The 22,506-nt window shown below is 36.7% G+C and overlaps 3 protein-coding genes across 7 annotated transcripts; 1 reads left to right on the top strand and 2 right to left on the bottom strand.

Annotated features, from left to right (window-relative positions):
- Positions 1-1,723: 1,723 nt before the first annotated feature.
- Positions 1,724-5,190, bottom strand: LOC122304422 (profilin-2). Its single transcript, XM_043116701.1, has 3 exons — positions 4,758-5,190; positions 3,968-4,105; positions 1,724-2,086 (listed from the first exon to the last, which is right to left on the bottom strand). Exons 1-3 carry the CDS (start codon positions 4,884-4,886, stop codon positions 1,952-1,954), a joined length of 402 nt encoding a protein of 133 aa, XP_042972635.1. The 5' UTR covers positions 4,887-5,190; the 3' UTR covers positions 1,724-1,951.
- Positions 5,191-6,393: 1,203 nt separating this feature from the next.
- On the bottom strand, positions 6,394-22,355 carry LOC122304420 (pentatricopeptide repeat-containing protein At4g16470-like). 4 transcript variants are annotated; one of them, XM_043116696.1, is made up of 4 exons: positions 20,911-22,355; positions 19,063-19,198; positions 6,960-7,055; positions 6,394-6,875 (listed from the first exon to the last, which is right to left on the bottom strand). In XM_043116696.1, exon 1 carries the CDS (start codon positions 22,140-22,142, stop codon positions 21,198-21,200), a length of 945 nt encoding a protein of 314 aa, XP_042972630.1. In that variant the 5' UTR covers positions 22,143-22,355; the 3' UTR covers positions 6,394-6,875; positions 6,960-7,055; positions 19,063-19,198; positions 20,911-21,197. The 4 variants fall into 4 exon arrangements, with proteins under 4 accessions (XP_042972630.1, XP_042972629.1, XP_042972632.1 ...); XM_043116695.1 differs by having other exon boundaries at positions 6,394-6,850; XM_043116698.1 differs by having other exon boundaries at positions 6,394-6,707.
- Positions 8,722-11,143, top strand: LOC122304421. 2 transcript variants are annotated; one of them, XM_043116700.1, is made up of 3 exons: positions 8,722-10,647; positions 10,720-10,800; positions 10,928-11,143. In XM_043116700.1, exons 1-3 carry the CDS (start codon positions 10,185-10,187, stop codon positions 10,963-10,965), a joined length of 582 nt encoding a protein of 193 aa, XP_042972634.1. In that variant the 5' UTR covers positions 8,722-10,184; the 3' UTR covers positions 10,966-11,143. The 2 variants fall into 2 exon arrangements, with proteins under 2 accessions (XP_042972634.1, XP_042972633.1); XM_043116699.1 differs by having other exon boundaries at positions 10,720-11,143.
- Positions 22,356-22,506: the final 151 nt, after the last annotated feature.

Genomic DNA, 22,506 nt, shown 5'->3' with positions numbered 1-22,506 from the left:
TAAAATTATAGAGTAATATTGTAAATCTCTTCAAAATTCGAAATTAGGATTAATGCTCAAAATTAATATTTTATCATAAAGCATTAAAATACATTTTCCACATGTGCATGAATATTTTTGAAAATTAAATTTGAAAATTTTGAAAGATGATTGATTATCATCTTTTACATGTGCATGCCTTGATTAAAGGGTTGAATTTTGAAAATATTAAAGATGATTGATTGTCATCTTTTACATGTGCATGTTTTATTTGAATATTTTCAAAAGTGATTGATGTTTTTTTAGACTTATACAAAAGGTAGATGATTTTGTTTGAAAAATTTGAAAAATAAAGTGTGCTCCTTTTGTCATATACAAAAAGTAAAAGATTATATTTGAATTTTTTGAAAAGGAAAGTGTGCTCCTTTTGTCATATACAAAAAATAAAAGATTAGGTTTGAATTTTTTGAAAAGGAAAGTGTGTTCCTTTTGTCATATGCCAAAAGTAAAATATTAGGTTTGCTTTTTTTGAAAAAGTGAATGATGTTGTCTTTGACGTGTGAATTTTTTTTAATTTGAATATGAAGTCTCATATGCCTATAAATAGATCATTTGAGAGCTTCGCATTCACAACACCAAGAGCATACAATATTCATTCAAAACTTTCATTATCTTTTCTCTAAGCATTGAGCCTTAATCCTTATTCATTTTGAGAGATATAGTTTGCGCTGTATTGTTCTTATTTCACTCATTGATGAGTGTTTTCTTATAACCTACCCACTATCAGCTCTTGTATCAGTAAAAGGGTGTGTATAACCCTTGTGCGTGTAGAAAGTGTTCTACACAGGGAATAGTTAAATCACCACGTGTAAGGTGATTGCAAGTGTAGAGGGTGTTCTACACAGATTCTTTGTAGCGGTGTTGTTCAAAGGTGTAATAGGTTTCTATCTCCACCTGAAGGAGGTTGAATAGTGAATTTGGAGATCCTCAAGGAGTAGCTTGAGGCGAGGACGTAGGCAGTGGGGCCGAACCTCGTTAACATACTGAGTTTACTTCTCTCTTACCCTTATTCTTTATATTTATTACTGTTTCGTATTTTGTTTATATTTTATATTGTATATTTGATTTATAATTGTTATTTTTTTTAATACAACTCAATTTACCCCCCTTTGTGTTAGTCACCTGGGCAACAGGCTCAAGAAGAGGAAAGCAACCGACGGTCTCTCTAGTCACATTGCATTAATGAGGAACAGACAGACCAAGATCTCGTCTCTTGCAAGATCAAACACATTGAATGCAACTCGGAATGGCCAACCCCAATGTCGGGCCTGAAGCTGACATGAACAGTCACATTAAATGCAACGTGATGTTGCCTGGGACGAGTGTAATCATTACAGCGACAGAAAGATCATATAAGAAATCGGCTATAAATAGGGAAATGCTGACAACAAGAAAGAGATTACATGCATTCGATCACTTTCTCTAGTTCTCCATAACTTCTTACTTCCTTTGCTTCCTTTCGAAGATTTTGACTTTGGTGTCAGAGGTGACACGACTACCGCCCGCCACCCTCGCACCTTCGTAGGTGGCGGCTACAAAACACGTTTCAACACTGTGAAAAACTTCTAAAGCCAATACGAAAGGGGAGGAAAAACTAGGAGAGAGAGAGAGAGAGAGAGAGAGAGAGAGAGAGAGAGAGAGAGAGAGAGAGAGAGAGAGAGAGAGAGAGAGAGAGAGCCCAGTATGAATACACCAAAAAAGAATTATAACGTGTAGGGTGCAATTCAAACAACCAAACATAAAACAACCGTCTTAGTTCTCACAAGTTATTGTCTGCAGTAGCTTCACAGCCAATTTAAGGCTTGCAATGAAGAACATGCAAACTTGGAACTTAAATGGGAAGGAAAAAATAGAAAGTAGACAACAATTTAAACCAAAAAGGAAACACTCAAAAGTGATGGTAGACCTTGGCCTACAGACCCTGATCAGCGAGGTAATCTCCCAACCTCTCAACCACCATGTTGCACTGTCCTGGTGTCACAGGTTCTTCATAGATGCCAAAAACTAGAGCTTGACCAGTCTTCTTTATAGTGATACCTCCAGATCCCTAATACAATGCAGGAGTTTCAATGAATAAACAAAGTCCACTCAAAGAGGTTACAGAAGATGAAAACTCAAAATGGTTATGAAGAATATTTATATAAAGAATTAGGCCACTAATCCACATTTGGTGTAAATCACAGCTCACCTGTCATCAATTTCGTGTAACTGTGTAAGCTCTTTGTCCCAAGTAATGATGTTTCAAAAAATAAAAAATAAATAAAAACATCTAATGCAAAGGCTTGGCTGCTGCTTTAGAATCAGTAAGCCAACACTTTCAGCTTTGCACATTGCTGCAATCATCATTCGCTAAAAGAGTTTTTGGTCAATCCCTATGATCGAGTTCCTTTCTTGGATTGGGATTGGGTGTTTAGTGAAGTCCTAATCCTTGTGCATGTGTGCAAGAATTCACAATCTACAACTCATGCTGTGCCTACATGGGCCAATGGATTCAAAACTCAAGATAGACTAATCCTGTTTTGAATAATCAGACAATGGGTGGAGTTACCTAATAACTCTCCACTAATTGAAGTGCCCGATTTCTTCCCATTATGGACTCTACATTAGAGAACCCTTCTCTCTCTCTCTCTCTCTCTCTCTCTCTCTCTCTCTCTCTCTCTCTCTCTCTCTCTCTCTCTCTCTCTCTCTCTCCATAAAAAAACCAGCTTGAACTCTTGAACTTGAAGTGTGGAATCATTAGGAATACTCTAGTATTCTCCTAATTGGTGAAGAATAGCAATTTATGCATTAATGTGGATTGTAATAAGACAAGCGTAAAACTCTCGCTTGTGGGAAAATTTGCTTCACGTGAAATGTATCTGATAATCCTCATCTAATAATATGTTAAATGAGGCATTAGATCATAAAATCATATACATAAAATATGCCTTAAGATAGTGTGAGAATTTTGAAAAGAGTAATTAGGATGACATATATAAATATGCCCATGCGCACACTCTATATACACCATGACCAAGTGCTTAAAACAAGGCATTCGAGAATGATAATAGAATTCATTCCAGGAAGATACCAAGTGTTGGGGAGGAATGGACATCCTAGATAGCACATTGTATTTCTCCTCATTAGTTTTCGTTATGATAAATGATATTTACAATCATAAAGTGTAAGCCTCGCACACTTATTGAAAAAGTGGATAAATATGAAATTTATATAAAAAAATTAATTTTTTAATAATAAATTCTACTTTTTTTTAAAATGAGTGTTCAGAGCTGATTACTAATAGTGAATCTTCTGTGCAATTGATAGAGGTTTTATCTTTGACTTTTCAGAGAGAGCGTGCTTAGAAGTTGACAAGTGTCACGTGTCAGCCAATTAGAAGTTGACAAGTACTATCCCCTTAGCTACACATTAGCAAATTTATTAAAAATAACTAAAAAATCTGTTTAACCAAAACAAATTAAAAATAAAAACCAGGGTATCGGTAAAAGCTTTTAGAAAAATCTGTTTAACTAAAAATATTACAAAAATAAATTTAATTATAAAAACTAGAAAAATCTGTTTAACTAAAAACTCAACAAAACAAAAAACAAAAAAATCGGTTTATAAACAGATTTCCTTTTTTCCTTTTTTAAGTTAAACAGATTTTTAAAATTTCTTTTAGTTGAACTAATTTTTTTTAGTTAAATTGATTATTTTATTTTAAATAAATTTGAATCAAATTGCTGATGTGTATTTTAGGGGAAGGGGATGCATGTCTGCTTTTGATTTCAGGAGATGTTAATTACGAATTTTGAAGTTTTTAGGTATCAATATTGGTAATGTCAAAAATCGAAGTATCTATTTGTAAATTGGCAAAAACAAGGTATTGAACATGCAATTAAACCTTAAAATCTTTGATAAAAGATATTTAAGTGTGTAATGTAATCACCTTCTTTCCGCGGATGACAGCTCCCGCCTCTCCCTGGATGACCATGTATTTAGTTCCCCCCAGGTGCAAGCCTGTCGGAGCAAGATGACCCGGTTCCTCGAAATCCTTCAAGATGTCTGTGATCTCCTGAGGCTTAAACTGGAAATAAAATACCAAGACATACATGAAACGGATCGAAATTTGTTCAAAGTGAACAATTAATGCATAGAGATCGAGCATTTTCCCAAGACCAAGACCAACGTGTTTGTTTATTCTTCTTGTTGGGGATCACCTCAAGAAAATTTAAGACATTCAAACTACAAACACATAACACAAAACGGCAATGCACCAGAACTGATCCAAAAGAGCCATCCATCTGATTTTTCAGATCACTTACCAGCAACCAGCGATTCTTGAATCGAATCAAATGAATAGGCATAGCATTTTGAAAATAATTACACTCCTTTATGACAATATCATGATTCCTAAAATAAATTACCAACCAAAAACAAAAGTTGAGGAGGCAGCAATGCAATTCATGCCGACACAATCTCCAAAGGATCGCAGATCGGACAGTTAAAATGGATCAAATGCCACGACAATAAAACCACATTGTAATATTAATCACCGAACAACCTATGTATCGACAACATCAAGCGAGAGTAGACGCCAAAACCACGTAACTATCTCCCTCGACAGACACAAAACAGACTCGATGATCAAAACCCATTTAAAAATGGATAAACAAATCCAAACCCAAGTCCCACTGTCCGATCACACAAAAATAGGTGCGGAGGTGAATAAGAGAGACCTGAGGGAAGGAAGAGCTCTGAGCCCAAACAGACCCATCGTGGCCGACGATGGCAGCAGCGGCGAGGTGCTGGCCTTGCCCGTCAATATCGCACATCAAATGCTCATCCACATAAGCTTGCCACGACATTTTCCTCTGTCTCTCTGTAGCTCTCTTCCTCTTCTTCTTCTTCTTCTTCTTCGTAGGTGTGTGTTGTGGTGGAGCAGCTTGTTTGTTCTCTTGGTATTGGGTTGGAACTGGTCTTCGAAAGGTGGTTAATTTGTTAAATAGAGAGAGAGTGAGAGAGAGAGAGAGAGGATGGCGGGGGTGATGATGGGAATGGGCAACTCCGTTGGTGCCGTTCACGTCCCACCTTTCTTGTCGGAGTTTCGTTCATCCAATATTTCACGGCTCACTGTACGGAATGAAATAGACAAAAACTTCACAAAAGAAAAAGAGTAATGACAGGGAGACGTATGAACTCGCACGGACAGAGACACCATACCATAAATTTCTTGCATAGATTGCATTGCACACCCAATTTTTTTTTTTTTGGATAAAATGTATTTGCAGCCGTGAGTAACACAAATTCTATATAATCATTTAAAAATAATAATAAAATGAGATTTATATGAGAAAAACTAATTCTTTAATAATAGATTATACTATTTTTAAAATAATTACAAAACATTTAGGCACTTCATAATTATATGTAAAATTATTTAATTTTTTGATACTGATACAATCTCATTCCTTATTGGAAAAATGTAGCACCAAAATGTGAAAATGGTACTAATGGATATTGTTCATTTTCAGAAAACTCTCATCTCATCTCATATTAATCATTACAATATTTTCAAATTCTCATACAAAATAAAATAAACAATTCAATTTTTTCAAATCCTAATACAAAAATAATATTAAAATAATATATTTTAATGATATTTTATTCAATTTTTAACTTTAATCTCATCTTATCTCATCTCACTTCATCACATCTTATCTTTGAAAACAAACGAGACCGGTTAAGAGGTTCATATGAGATGAAATGATATGCTTTGTTGAAAGTTGAATAAAATATTACTATAATATAATTTTTTTAATATTAATTTTGACTTAGGATTTAAAAAAGTTAAATTGTTTATCATATTTTTTATGAGAATTTAATAAAATTATAATTATTATATGAGATGAGATAGTTGTATAACCGAACCAGCCCTTATTCAATATCGGAAAATAAAATTAAAAAAAATAAAAATAAAAAAAAATAAAAAAAAAAAGAAAAAAGAAAAAACCTTCATTGTTCTCCACTACAATTTTCCTTGAAAAAATGAGAAGTTCCAATTCAGAAAATCAATTTCACTTGGATTTGTTTGGTTACACAGATGAAATAAAATATTGTAAAAATACAATTTTTTAATATGATTTTTGTTTTAAAATTTAAAATAGTTGAATTGTTGTTTATATTTTATTTAAGAGTTTAAAAAAATTATAATAATTAGATACGATAGTGTGCAAATTAGTCAGTGGGTCTAAATGAAGTTACTGCACCCCAAAAAGAGCTGAGCTCTTAGGAGATATATTATTCGGAAATCACTGATTTTGAGCGAGCCTGTAATGCTAAACCCTTGCTATAATACATTACATGGTAAGGAAATTGAAATTATAAATTTTTGCATGGATTCAAGCATTTCCCAACAACTACAACTTCCGTATATTTCCTTTCTGTTCCACAATATAATAATTCACCTTTAGAATTTCAGCTGAAGGGAAAAAAAAAAGTACAGATCTTTCTGAAGAAGACATTTCAGCAATGAACAATATAGTGAAATGCTGAAGGAGAAAATTTGCTTGAAATGCAACTGTCAGGACCCTCTAGCTGAAACCCTTAATTCCCAAGCACCGTTTTTAGCGTGCCATCCAAAAAGGGAAAGATAAAGAATTTGAAACAAAGGGAGATAATCTGGTCCCCTGATAAAAGAGCAGAATTAATCACCAGGTCAGTACGCCCTCCCTCTGAAAGACACACCAGCTCTTCTCCAGATGTAGAGAAGCATGAACACAAGTGATATTCCAAAGAAAGGAGACCAAAATATGGGGATGGCTGATAATACCTAAAACAAAAAAATGAATAAATGGCTAAAGCATAAAGAACCAATGTCAGTGTACGCACTTAAAAAAAAAAAAAAAAAAAAAAGCAGTTAATGATGAAGATAATCTCACATGCCAATAGTGAAAAGGCTCCAAATATCATCATCCACAAGAAATCTGCCCTCCATCTGTCAAATGTTCCATTCTCAAGTTGAACTCCAAATCTAACTGTGCAATCAATCATTCACATGAAGCTGTAAGTGGATGAAAAGAACATAACCCACCATCCCCCCCCCCCCCCCCCCCCCCCCCCCCCCCTTCCTCTCCCCAAACCCCCAAAATGTCATAGGCCTCAAGTGATCACTTAGCTTTTACACTAGCAATGGGGAGTGGCATAGTGAAAATTGATGCACCTTATTTAAAGTTCTTTGTAACTAGTACTTAGTACTTACTTACATCACTCAAAGATGGATTCCAAAGTTGACAGAGAAATTTCCAAGGAAAAAGAAGTTTGTAATCAGCCTCCACACCGACAAGTGAATGTCAAGTTACCAAAGAGTCCAGTTGAGGGTGGCATAGGCATGTGTGGATATGCTTGGGTATGGGTGGGTGGGTGGGTATGAGGGGGTGTGCGTGTGCGTGTGCGTGTGCGTGTGCGTGTGCGTGTGAGAGAGAGAGAGAGAGAGAGAGAGAGAGAGATGTTTAAGGGTCATTTGAGAATTTATTGGATTAGTTAAACCAAGGATTTTTTTCATTTAACCCCTTTTTTATGTGCATACTCATGGGTTCAACTTTATACCTCTATATAGCCCCTAACCTAGGGAAGGGGGGTGGTTCAAAATAATAAAAGTTGTTTTTTGTTGGAAAATTGGAAAGACATTCGGTAGTAATTACCAAGATTGTATAGCTGAAAATTAGGCAGTAATTAGTCAATGATGATAAGTTTATTAGGTAAACTGATTAGTTATTCTTTTCCTAGTTTAGATTTCTTTTTTTTCTTTTCTTTTTTTTGAGAAAATAGTTTAGATTTCTTGTAATTCTTAGAAGTAGGAACCCGTGTAAATCAGAAAAGAGATAATTAAAATAAGGAAATAATTCCCAAAATATTCTCTTTTTTTTTCTAGTTGGTATCAGAGCAGGCAATTGCTTGCTAGCACCTCTCCCGTTTCCTGTCTCGTCGGTAGCACCATGCCTGATGTTTCAATTGAGTCCATTGCAGTTCCACCATCCTCCTCTACTGCAAACCCATCAAAAAGTAATGGAACCAACTCTGAGTCTCACTCTGTTCAAATTACCACTATCTGCTTGAATGGTGATAATTTTTTGCGATGGTCTCAATCGGTTCGCATGTACATCCGGGGGCGTGGGAAGATGGCCTATGCGACTTGGGATACTGAAATTTCATGGTCATGACATGGCTTGTGAATTCCATGGAAGATAATATTAACTAACTATATGTGCTATCCAACGGCACAAGAGCTTTGAGAGAATGTGAACTAGATATATTCAGATTTGGGTAATCAATCTCAAATTTTTGAGTTGGCTCTCAAACTTGGTGAGATGCGTCAAGGAGAGGATAGTGTCACCAAGTATTTCAACTCTCTGAAACGGGTGTGGCAAGATCTCGATCTATTTAATACATATGAATGGAAATCTGTGGAAGATAGCCATCATCACAAGAAAATTATGGAGGACAATCGGATTTTTAAATTTCCTGCTGGCCTCAACATTAAATTTGATGAAGGGAGAGAATTATTGGAAGACAGCCCCTTCCTTCAATTGGTGACGTCTTTTCGGAGGTAAGGAGAGAGGAGAGTCGAAGGAATGTGATGCTAGGCAAGAAAGTGTTATGAGAGAATTACGGAGAGGATTTCATGGGATTAGTTTTGTAACATTAGGCTGGAAGAAGCGGTTGTAAATTAGGTAGAATTAGGAACCGACTGCTGTAAATAGTTGATATACGTACCTCCCTATGTGAGCATCCTATGTAAATATATTTTCTTTATAAATGAAAGAAATCCAAGAGAAAGGTATTGAGACCAAAACTGACATGGTATCAGAGCTTCTATTCTGATTATCATTTCTCTATGGTCTTAATCCTTGAGAATTTCTGAGTTGCGACAATAATTTTCTGTTTTCACACGGTAGTGAGTTTCTGAGTTTGTTGTGAGTGTTTTCTCGGTGCTTGTGGGGTTCCGCTTGTGGGTTTGTCCTCTTAGTGGCTGTCAGCAGCTGCAGGTGATGTTTCTGCAACAATAGACAGAAACTGTGTGGTGGTCGACCACAGAAACTGTGGTGGTTGACAGCATTTGTGGGTGGCTTTGAGGCTATCGGCAGGTTCTGTGTACAACTGTGTGGTGGTCGACCACACCTGTGTGGCTATCGGCAGTGTTTACTTTCTGGGTCATGTTTTTTTTGGGTCCTGCCGCATTTTTTTTTTCTCTACCATTGTTCACGGCATCTTCAGGCTTCCTTTTCGTGGGCAATTCTTTTCTTTCTTGTGAGTCTTTTTATTTTTTGTGGGCCGTGCGTCTTTCCTCTTGACGTGAGTCTCTTTTACTCAATGGGAGAGCAAATAAAAAATACGTGAGCCCAATAGTGAAGAGCTTCTTGCAGTGAGTCTTTTTTTTTTTTAATTATTATTATTACTCCCGTGGGCTAATTTCGAGTGGGATTCTATTACTTTGAGTGGATCATTTTGCGTTGGCCCAATTAATATTCTTATTATCAGTTTGGGAACCTTGTGCTGCAATACGTGATTGTGTCCTCTTTTGGACTAATAATTTGTATTGCAAATTATTTGCGTAGGTTTATTTCATTTGCATTACGTGTTTGGGCCTCTCTTATTGGGTTTATTTTTTTTATTCATAGACTTTCATAATGTCTATTGAAAATACTATTGTACGATTTACTAGCAAAAATTTTCCTACATGGAAATTTCAGTTTAAGATATTTTTGAAAGGGAAAGAATTATCAAATCATATGAATAGTTCTGTTCGAGTTCCCACTGATGATAAGGAATTTGCCCAATGGGAGGTCAAGGATACTAAGGTGATCTCCTGGCTGTGGGGAACGATTGAGCCCCATCTTGGTACCAATCTTCGGTGTTTTACTACGGCTCAAGCTATGTGGGATTATCTTCACCGTATTTACCACCAAGATCATAGTGCTCGGAAGTTCTAATTAGAGTTGGAAATTAGTAATTATAGTCAAGGCAATTTACTTATCACACAATTTTATTCTAGTTTTATTAACCTTTGGAGTGAGTATTCTGCTATTGCTCATGCTGAGGTTCCCACTGTGGCTCTCGTGGCTCTTCAAACAGTTCATGCTGAGAGTTAACGCGATCAGTTTTTAATGAAATTTCGACCCGAATTTGAGCCCGTTCGAGCTGGTTTATTGAACCGTGATCCAGTTCCTTCTTTAAACATTTGTTTGGGAGATTTGTTGCATGAAGAACAACGGTTATCCACTCAGATGAGTATGACTTCTGAGAATGTCTTTTTCGAGACTGTGAATGTAGCCTATGCAGCACAAGGGAGAGGGAGGAACAAGTTGCAATGTTTCAGTTGTAAAGAATTTGGTCATATTACTCGCAACAATTCTAAGAAAGTTTGTAACTACTGCAAGAAAGAGGGTCATATTATTAAGGATTGTCGAATACGGCCTCAGAATCGCCAATCCCAAGCTTTTCATACTGTTGTTCAGTCCTCTGCTTCTTCTTCTGCGCCGCCTACTATAAGCTCTGATTCATCTTTTCTAACACCGGCAATGGTCCAACAGATAATTGTGTCTGTTTTTAAGGCCTTAGGCCTGCAAGGTACAGATACTAAATCAACTTCTTAGATTGTTGATTCGGACGCTTCTAATCATATGACTGGTAATATGACAGGTCTCCCTGGTGTTCGTAAGTATAAAGGCTTGCAAAATATTCAGATTGCTGATGGCAATACTCTTCCTATTACTATTGTTGGTAATTTAGGCTCTTCATTTTGTGATTTTTTGTCTCTCCTGGATTGTCTACCAATTTAATCTCTGTTGGGCAATTGGTCGATAATAATTGTGATGTTCACTTCTCTCATCGTGGTTGTTTTGTGTAGGATCAGATGTCGGGGATGGTGATCGCGAAGGGACCTAAAGTAGGACATTTATTTCCCTTACAGTTTTCTATTCCTACTGTTGTTTTTCTTGCCTGTATGGCTACTGTTAATACTCATGAAATTTGGCATAAGAAATTAGGTCATCCTAATTCTGTTATATTGACTCATCTTATGAGACATGGTTTTTTGGGCAATAAAAACTCATTTTCTTCTTCTCATGTATCTTTTGATTGTGTCACTTGTTGTCTTGGTAAAAGTAAAACTTTACCTTTTCTTGCGCATGGTAGTCATGCTTCTCACTGTTTTGAGATTGTGCGTCCTGACGTTTGGGGTGTGAGTCCTGTTATTTCTCATGGTTAGTATTGTTATTTTGTGACGTTTATCAATGATTATAGTCTATTCACCTGAATATATTTTCTCCGTTTTAAAGCTGATGTATTTTCTGTCTTTCAAAAATTTATTCTGCTTATCAAGACACAATTTAGTACGTGTATCAAAACTTTATGCTCCGACTCGAGGGGAGTACATGTCTTATTCTTTCCAAACTTTTTTTTAGCAAAAGGGAATTATTTTTCAACGTTCTTGTCCTTATACTCCTCAACAAAATGGAGTCGCTGAGCGTGAGAATCGTCATCTTTTAGATGTTGTCCGTACTTTATTGATTGATTCTTCTGTACCTTCTAGGTTTTTGGTAGAAGTTCTATCTACTGCTGTCTATTTGATCAATCGTTTGCCTACTACCACTCTAGATTTTGATTCACCCTATTTTTGCTTATTTGGCATATCTCCTGAGTATCAATCCATTCATACTTTTGAGTGTGTTTGTTTTGTTCATCTGCCACCTGTTGAGCGTCACAAACTTCCTGCACAGTCTGTCACGTGTGCCTTTATGGGATATAGTCCTACTCAAAAAGGATTTTTTTGTTATGATGCTCATGCAAACAAATTCCAAATCTCACGAAATGTGATTTTCTTTGAGAATCAATATTTCTTTCAGTCTCAGGTTATTTCTGATCTTCCTATTATTCTTCTTCCTGCTTTTGATGGTGTGTCTTCTCCTATTGAGCGATTTAAACCAAGTTTGATATACCATCAACGTCCTTCCCTGCTTCAACGCCCCTTCTAGATACTGGTCCGTCATCTGATTCTGCGGCTCCTATACCCCAACGCTCCACCCGATAGGTATGGTTTTCCTCATACTTCGCTTACTGCCACTCTTGACACTATTTATGTTCCTCACTCATACATCCAGGCAGCCACCCAAGCATTTTGGCAATAGGCCATGCAAGAAGAAATCCAAGCTCTTCAAAAAAATCACACTTGGAATCTTATGACTTGTCCATCTAGTGTCAAACCTATTGGTTCTAAATGGGTGTACTCAGTCAATTTTTGGTCTGATGGGTCACTAGATAGATATAAGGCTCATCTCATGGTTCTTGGGAATCAACAAGAGTATGGTATTGATTATGAAGAAACCTTTGCACTTGTTGCCAAAATGACTACTTTGCGAACTATTTTGGAACTTGCTGCATCGCAGGGATGGTCTCTTCAGCAAATGGATGTGAAAAATGTTTTTCTGCATGGGGACTTGAAGGAAGAAATCTATATGTCTCCACCTCCTGGCATATTTGCTACACCTCCCTCAAAGGTTTGTCTGCTACGCTGATCCTTGTATGGATTGAAACAGGCTCCACGTGCATGGTTTGATAAATTTAGGTCTACCCTGATTGCTTTTCATTTTACTCAGAGTCAGTTTGATTCCTCTCTCTTTCTGCGCAAGACGTCTGCAGGGATTGTATTACTTCTGGTATATGTTGATGACATTGTGATTACTGGCTCTGATAACGAGTTAATTGAGCAATTACAACAGCATCTCCATGCCTCTTTTCACATGAAAGATCTTGGTTCTTTGCAGTACTTTCTTGGTCTTGAGGTGCAGCTTACTCCAACTAGTATGTTGTTACAACAGCCCAAATATACACAGGAAGTGATTTCACTAGCCGGTCTCCAATCGGATAACTCTATTCTTACTCCCTCGGAAGTCAATCTTAAGTTTCGCCACGAGGACGGCGAGCTCTTATCAGATCCTTCATTATATCAACAACTTGTTGAGAGTTTGAACTACTTGACGATTACTCGTCCTAACATTTCTTTTGCTATGCACCAAGTTAGTCAATTTATGCAGGCTCCACGAAATCTTCATTTAGCTGTTGTCCACCGTATTATCCGATATCTGAAGGGCACCTCTACACGCGGGTTGTTCTTTCCTAAAGACTCTCCTTTACAGTTAGTAGGGTATAGTGATGCTGATTGGGCCGCTGTGCGGATACTCATCGCTCTGTTACTGGCTGGTGCATGTTCTTAGGCAACGCACTCATTTCTTGAAAGAGTAAGAAGCAAGAAAGAGTTTCCAAGTCCTCTACTAAGTCAGAGTATCATGCTATGTCTTCAGCATGCTTCGAGATCACTTGGCTTTGTGGGTTATTAGGAGAACTTGGTTTTCCTCAAATGCATTCCACTCCTTTTCATGCTGATAATACCAATGCTATTCAAATTGCTGCTATTCCTGTATTCTATGAACGTACAAAACATATTGAAGTCGATTGTCATTCCATCCGTGAATCATTTGACAAACATGTGATTACTCTTCCTTACATCTCCACCGAACATCAAACTGCAGACATATTTACGAAAGCCCTTTCTCGACATCGACATCAATTCTTGGTTGACAAATTGATGCTGATAGATCAACAAGCATCAATTTGAGGGGGGTGTTATGAGCGAATTACGGATAGGATTTTATGGGATTAGTTTTGTAACATTAGGCTGGAAGAAGCGGTTGTAAATTAGGTAGAATTAGGAACCGACTGCTGTAAATAGTTGACATACGTACCTCCCTATGTGAGCATCCTATGTAAATATATTTTCTATATAAATGAAAGAAATCCAAGAGAAAGGTATTGAGACCAAAACTGACAGAAAGGACCCGGTGTCGCTGTTGAAAGCTCTGCCTTAGTGGCTGTCGATGCAAATTCCAGCAAAGCCATCACTTACCAGCATAGGAATGATGACAAACCACAGGTTTGGTGTGATTATTGCAACAAATTGCGCCACACTCAGGAGATTTGCTGGAAAAGTCATGGCAAACCAGCAAATTGGAAAAGCAGCAAGCTTGGTGACAGATCTGGCCGAGCTTTCCCTACTACCAATGAAGCCGAGGTCAACCCTTTTACTAAAGAGCAGATGGAGCATCTTCTTACACTGCTAAAATCCAATTCATCATCTGGTATTCCTAGTGTTTCTTTGGCTCAAAAAGGTAATGAACCTAATGCTCTATCATGTTGCTAAATTCAAATCCGCTCCTTGGATCATTGATTCAGGAGCCTCTGACCATATGACTAGTTCTTCACATTTAATTAAATCTTATTCACCATGTTCCGGAAATGAAAAGGTTAGAATTGCATACGGTAGTTTTTCATCTATTGCAAGAAAAGGCTTAATAAAAATCTCAGAAATAATAGATCTTAAATATGTTCTTCATGTTCCTAAACTTGCCTGCAATCTCTTGTATGTAAGCAAATTATCCAAAGATTATAATTGTTGTGTTACCTTCTTTGAATCTCATTGTACTTTTCAAGACTAGAGCTCAGGGAGGCCAATTGGCAGTGCTAGGATGATAAATGGTCTCTACTATTTTGATGATAATCTATCTAGTAATAAAAAAAAAAAAACTCAAGGCTTTAGTAGCATCAATTCTATATCTGTTCATGAACAAATTAATGGTTTGGCATTATAGATTAGGCCATCCAAGTTTCTCCTATCTAAAATATCTGTTTCCATCGTTGTTTAAAAATTTAGACTGCATCTTTTCAATGTGAAAGTTGTTTTTTGTCCAAAAGTCATCGTGCAACTTATCTTCCTAAACCTTATCATGCATCAAAACCATTATATTTACTTCATAGTGATTTGTGGGGACCTTCAAAGGTTACTACTATGTCAGGAAAAAGGAGGTTTGTGACATTTATAGACAACCATACTCGTCTTTGCTGGATTTATCTCATGCGTGAGAAGTCTGAAATTGAAAAATTATTCAAAGATTTTTACAATATGATTGTAAATCAATTTCAAACAAAAATTAGTATACTTCGATCTACCAATGGAACGGAGTATGTTAATCAAGTTTTGAAAACTTTTTTACAAGAAAAATGTATTTCTCATCAATCTTCATGTTGTGATACCCCTCAACAAAATGGAATATCCGAAAGAAAAAAATAAACATTTGCTTGAAGTAGCCCGTGCTATAATGTTTTATATGAATATTCCAAAGTATTTATGGGAGATACTATTTTGACTGCATCCTATTTGATCAACCAGATGCCTACACAAGTTCTACAATATATCACTCCATTATATTGCTTAAAAAAGGAATTTCCAAAATCTAGAATTAATTCAGAATTACCTTTAAAAATGTTTGGTTGCACAGTTTTTGTTGACACACCAAATAAATCTCAGTTTAAATTAGATCCGAGAGCTGAAAAATGTGTCTTTTTAGGATATGCTCCTAACCAAAAAGGATAGAAATGTTTTAACCCTCAAACAAAAAAATTCCATATTACTATGGATGTCTCTTTTCTTAAAAATACTCTATTCTTTACCAAAAATTTTCTTTAGGGGGAGAAAATAGGTGAAGAAGTTAATTTTTGGGAAAAATATGCTCCTTTACCCAATACAATCGTTGACTTTCCTTCTCAAGAAACCAAAACATTTCCCATCAAATCCTCTCCACAAATCACTAAGTTTTTTTTCCTGAAAAACTAAAACAACATTCAAAATGCTGATATTGGCAGAATCGGTTTTTTACCAACAGAGAAGGAAATACTACAAAAGGATAAATTTAATCCAAATTCTGAGCTTCTGGTTTATACTAGAAAGAGGATCCCTGAAAGAAATAAAGACCTTCCTATCATCCCAGTACAGAATCAATCAGAATCCCTGAACAATGGCTCTTTGAATATTTTAGGTAATTCTTCTCCCATTTCTATTTTATCTAATTCTATTTTATCTTCTACTCCCATTTCGAATTCAAATCCTATAGTATCTCCAAAAAATAAAACCTCATATCTTGATATTCCAATTGCCATAAGAAAAGGAACCCGAACATGCACTAAATATCCTATTGCCAAATATATCTCCTACCAAAAACTCTCCAATAATCATAGAGCATTTACTTCAAATATTTCTCAACTTGTTGTGCCAAGAAATATCCAAGAAGCACTAGATGATCCGAATTGGAAATTGGCAGTACTTGAGGAGATAACGCCCTTAGGAAGAATGGCACATGGGAGACAGTGGACTTGCCGAGAGACAAGAAAACTATAGGGCGCAAATGGGTTTTTAAAATGAAATGCAGGGCTGATGGCTGTATAGAGAGGTACAAGGCGAGGCTTGTTGCAAAAGGTTTTACACAAACCTATAGAATAGACTACCAAGAGACGTTCACCCCCGTAGCCAAAATAAACTCAATTCGAGTATTATTGTCCCTCGTTGTGAATTCCAATTGGCCTTTACACCAATTGGATGTAAAAAATGTGTTCCTTAATCGAGACTTAGAAGGGGAAGTTTTTATGAGTCTTTCACCCGGGTTTGAAGAAAGACTTGGTGTAGATAAAGTCTGCAGATTAAGAAAGTCATTATATGACCTCAAACAGTGCCCAAATGCTTGATTTGAACGCTTTGGCAAAGCAGTAAGACTACACAGATATTGTCAAAGTCAAGCAGATCATACCATGTTTTATAGACACTCAAAAGAAGGTAAAATTGCTATTTTGATTGTTTATGTGGATGATATTATCTTGATAGGAGATGATAGTGCTGAACTGAAAAGACTAAAAGAAAGGCTTGCTGATGAATTCAAGATCAAAGACTTTTGGGTGTGTTGAAGTATTTCCTCAGAATGGAGTTTGCTAGGTCTAAGGAAGGTATATTTGTCAATCAACGAAAGTATGTAACAGACTTGCTTGGAGAAAAGGGTATGCTTGGTTGTAAAATAGTTGAAACACCAATGGAACCCTATACAAAATTACAACCTGCTGAGGCTGAAAGTGTAGTAAACAAAGAACAATATCAACAACTTGTTGGAAGGTTGATTTATCTGTCTCATACATGACCGGATATAGCATTTTTGGTAAGTATGGTTAGTCAATTCATGCATTTGCCTGGGCAAGAGCATTTTAAAGCAGTTTACAGAATTTTGAGATATTTGAAGGGGACTCTTGGAAAAGGTCTACTTTTTAAAAAACGAGGACATCTACAAATTGAAGCCTACACTGATGCAAACTGGGCTGTGAGTATAACAGATAGAAGATCAACATCTAGATATTGTTCCTTTGTTGGAGGAAACCTTGTTACTTGATGAAGTAAAAAACAAAATGTGGTTGCTAGAAGCAGTGTAGAGACTGAATTTAGAGTAGTGGCTCATGGTATTGTGAAGTTATGTGGATTAAGAGATTGTTAGAATAGTTGAAGGCTTCAGATTTGCTACCCATGAAGTTATACTGCGATAACAAGGCAGCAATTTCAATTGCCCACAATCCGGTTCTTCATGGCAGAACAAAGCATGTAGAAGCGGATAAACACTTTATCAAGGAAAAACTTGACAGTGGGCTGATTTGTATGCCATACATCCCAACTGTTAAACAGAGTGCTGATGTATTTACTAAGGGGCTGCAGAAGAAGCAATTTGATGTTTTAATGGGCAAGCTGACTATGGAAGATATCTTCAAGCCAGTTTGAGGAGTGTTGGAAAATCGGAAAGATATTCGACAGTAATTACCAAGATTGTATAGCTGTAAATTAGGCAGTAATTAGTCAATGATTATAAGTTAGGAATGTATATTTATTAGGTAAACTAATTAGTTATTCTTTTTGTAGTTTAGATTTCTTGAAATTCCTATAAGTAGGAACTTGTGGAAATCAGAAAAGAGATAATTAAAATAAGGAAATAATTCCCAAACTATTCTCCCTATTTTTCTAGTTTTTATTTTAATGGCAAAACAGAGATATCCTTTGGATTTTTGAAATGGTCTTATGGGGAGACAGGTTTTCATAAATCCCAAAGCATCAGAACTAGCACATGACTAAAAGTCTCTTGCTGAGTGGTTAGCATTTGCTTAGCCATCAACATTAAGATACTCAAACTAACAATAACACGTCAAATAAACACAGTCCAGAAAATTCAATTTCCATTTAAGGCCATATAAGCCAATCTCAAATTAAAGGGAATCGACAGATTGGTAGATGCAATGACCGTAAATGACAGTAATGTTGCAGCCAGCTTGGTTTGGTTTTGGCTTGAGTGGGTTGAATGTTGAAGACTCGTACATTTTGGATTCAATTCTGCACTAGGAGTTCCACTGAATTAATAGATATACAGTTTTGGCTGGTGAGGTCATGTATCTAAAGTTTACTCCTTAGGAGTGGGTCTGAAGAGCCCTGCCTTGAATGCTTTGTTTGATGATGTGGAACTTTACCAAGGCAAGGCTTTCTGGACCCACCCCTAGGGAGTAAAGCCCCAAATACAAGGCCCTATCATCCGGGGGCATGTAATCCACTAGAAATCCTAGTGTGTAATAAAACCCATGATGTCTCAGAGGACGTTTGGATGTTAGATTTTCTAGAAAGTTGCTGAAAATTTTCAGAAAACTTAAAGAGTTTAGAGGATTTTGTAAAATTTGGGGGGTCTATTAAAAATGGGATTGAGAAATTATTTTAGAGGGATCTGAAAAGATGGTTAGTCCCATTGAAAAATATAAGGGAAGAAATTTTTTGTGAGATGCTTTTTTATTATTATTTGAGTCTTGTGACGGTTGTTTTGGTTTTTTACGAAGTAAGATGTTTTGATGATTGATACTGTTTTGGTGTAAAGTTGTTTGGATCAAAGTAGAAAATTTTGAGAAACTTTTGGTTCCCCGTCTAAAGCTCATTCCAAGCATGCCTTTTGACCACTAGGCTGCAACTTAATGGATCGAATAAGTTCTTCTAAAAAATAGTAGATAGAGTTTACAAACGAAGAGCAGATTCTGTCAACAGAATATGGTGAAATTAAAGTATGAAGTCCACAGAGATGAAAGACATACCTGAAAACATGTGAATACCAGTTTATGGACTAGTGCAATATCTCGAGTATCAAATAGTCCAATCTGATAGACTGTAGTAGCCAACAGACAAAGTGTCCCATAAGCCTTAGTTAAGGGTGGAAGAGATTTAGAAAATCTGAAATGGATGTCAACAATAAACCATACAACAGTTAAAAGAACCATTATAACCATTTATAAGATCTCAAATAAAAATCATTTTTTTTATAAGTAAGAAGACAATTTTATTCTATCGAATGAAATAGGCAATGCCCATGTACATAGCAAGTATTCAAAAAGAAAACACCTGAATACATTTTATGAAGAGGAAAACAACAGCAAAAAATCATGAGCAGGAAGGTGGATGGCAAATAAAAATCATATTAATAAGTTTTTAGGGGACTATCAAATTGCAGTAAGGTGGATGGCAAATAGCAGGGAGAATAAATTCAAAGTACTAATACTAAACTCACACTGCTATGATTAGTACTACAAGTATTTTCGCTACTATCAAGCTTTGAGCTTAAGTATGAGGCCAGAAAAGAGAGAGCATTATTTTACTACCGATGATGACCCTCTGTCATAATTGTATACAAGACCATGTTAATTTGTTCCCCAAATTGAAGCCTCGTTACTACATGCATCGGTTAGTTAATCATGACATTTCTGTATTATAAGTGCCCATGGAAACAAATAAGAACTTGACAAATAAATGTAACCTTCGTTTTGTCATAGGACTGGTGCTGAATGAAAGAAAAGAATAATAGCATAATAGGCAATGCTGTGGTCCAGTCTTCAAGGTATACAGTCACTTGAAGCTATTTGCTGCCTACATGCTGAGAACATGTATGCCATGCAAAGCCAAACTTAAAGGCAAAAGGTTTGTGAAATAAATTGCGCTCAACCTAACCAATTGCAATACTTTTGCAAAGAACAAATAAACATGAGATATTGTGAAGTGCATTTAATCAATAAATGCAAATTATTTGGGGCTTTCCACTAATTTGCATCATCCTACTTTTTTTCCCCAAATCAAGAGGATGTGATTTATTGATTGTAGGGCCTTTCCGCTAATTCGCCCTCATTTTACTTTTCCCGGTTACTTCCTTGTCAATATCAAGCAAGTGGATTTGTAAATAACCTCTCAACACGTTTACTTCAGTTACCATCCCTCCTTCGGAAGAAGCAATCTCTTCCAATTGCAATGCATGAGTTGGAAGATTACAAAGCAAATGTAAATAACTTGAGTTTTAAAGATTATCAAACTACATGCATATTCAGATTGTACAACATCAATGTGTATCCCCTCACAACTTGTATACTTGAACAGTTGCAAATGTTAACCATATGCAATATTGGTTTCACTAGCATCAAGTTAATATAGGGAGGGCTTACAGCTTATATAAGAAAATGTTGAAGTGATTACTGATCAAAAAGAAATGTTTGAGTGATAACATGTTATACAAAGCGTCCCATGGCACTTTTGCAGTACTAGCAAAACAACCAGACCATTAACCTATATCCAAAAGGTCGAATATAGCATTCATTGTTTAGACCCAACCAGGTTGCACACAACACCCAAAGAAGCAAAAATGAACAAAAGAGCAAATATGGCATAGAACTAAACGAAGTGGAACACAACTTGAAACAAAGTACATTACAATGAAAGACAACTGCAATTTCCAACAAAAATAATACAAGACTTGTAATATCAAAATCACTGAAAAGGCTTATAATCAAAGGCCTGATTTGGAAACTAATAAAATTCAGCAGAAAGAACATAAAACAAAAAAAAAACAAAAAAAAAAAAAAGAATTTGGGAAGGGAAAGAGAAAGTCAAGAGAGTATTACTCGGCAGGAGACGACATTGCGGATCCAGAATGCTAGTTCAGATTTTCTGGTTGTCATTATGAAGCAAATTCAAATATGAGACCTCCGTTTTGAACTGGTTGATACATACACATTGGAAAACTTGGAGAAAAAGAAAATAGAGATAGAAACACGTCCCAGAAGATTCTGAACGTTAATTTGATGGAACACGTTTTTTGCAATTTTATAAGTTATATAAAAACAACTTGACATATAAGTTACTGTGATTAAAAATAACAAAATTCACGATGAAGAATAACTTAAATGATTCATATAGATGCAACACCACGTCTCTTATTGTAAACCTTCTCAACCACCCTCTCAGCCACCTCCACCTTCGCATGAATCCTACAAGCCCCCAACAAGGCCCCCCACAGAGCTTCATCAGGCTCCACCTCCATTTCTAAAATTAATTTCTCCGCTTCCTCAACCTGCCCCACCCTTCCCAGCATATCCACCATTGAAGTATAATGCTCTAGCCCTGGTCGCACTCCTAACCTCCTTTCTATCATCTCAAAATACTCCTTCCCCCTTTCTATCAACCCCCCATGACTACACGCTGTCAGGAGCACTGTAAAAGTGACACCATCTGGCCTCTCTCCTACCTCCACCATCCTATCAAACAACTCAAACACCTCATTAAACATTCCATTCATTCCATACCCTGCCATCATTGCGGACCAAGATATCTGATTCCTTACCGACATTTCATCGAACACCTTACGCGCATTGACCAAATCACCACACTTCGCATACATGGTAATCAATGCATTCGAATTCGTCGTATCTAAGGCGAATCCATTAACCAAAACTATCCCGTGGACCTGGCGGCCAAGTCTCAGAGCCGATAATCCAGCACAAGATTTGAGAACAGGAGGCAAGGTGTAGCGGTCAATGGACTTGCCAGCAATGAGCATTTGGTGAAAGATGAATAGGGAATGAGAGAACAAACCAAGAGACGCATGGGCTCTGATAAGGGTGTTGAAAAGGAAGGTGGGCTGGCGAGTGGCGAAGGAGAAGAGCACGTTGGCATGGTGTAGTTGGGCACAAGAGGCATAGGAGGAGACGAGCTTGGTCCGTATGAAGTCGTGGTGGGAAATGCCAAGTATAATGGTCCGGCAATGAAGGCGTTTAAGGTTTTGGAGAGTTTTGGCGGAGGAGCAGGCGTCGAGGAGAGTGGCGTACAAGGGTATGATGTCAAGCGTGGCGGGCATTATCAATGCAAATGCCAAACAGGGTGAATTAACACGAGACAGTTGGATGGAACAGGCGGTTTCTTCCCGAAAGTCCACAGCCCTTTAAATGTAGCCACCCCAAAGCCAGGCTGCTAAAAGAGGCAAGAAGAAGCACATTAGCCAGCGTTTCAAGCTCATGCATTCACCATCACGAGTTAGAAGCATCTATACCACTACAAGAGCCATGAACTCTTCCACAAATGATAATTGATGATCCTTTTAATTATTATAATTTCATTATTTTATGGTGTCTATCAAATGATTAATATAAAAGTAATAAATAATTTTTTAATCATCTATGCCATACTTAAAGAATAATGAAGGGATGGTGATTAAAATATGT

The sequence above is a fragment of the Carya illinoinensis genome, chromosome 3 (assembly GCF_018687715.1).
Source record: "Carya illinoinensis cultivar Pawnee chromosome 3, C.illinoinensisPawnee_v1, whole genome shotgun sequence".
Lineage (NCBI taxonomy): Eukaryota > Viridiplantae > Streptophyta > Magnoliopsida > Fagales > Juglandaceae > Carya > Carya illinoinensis.
This window is presented reverse-complemented; position numbering and strand designations above follow the sequence as displayed.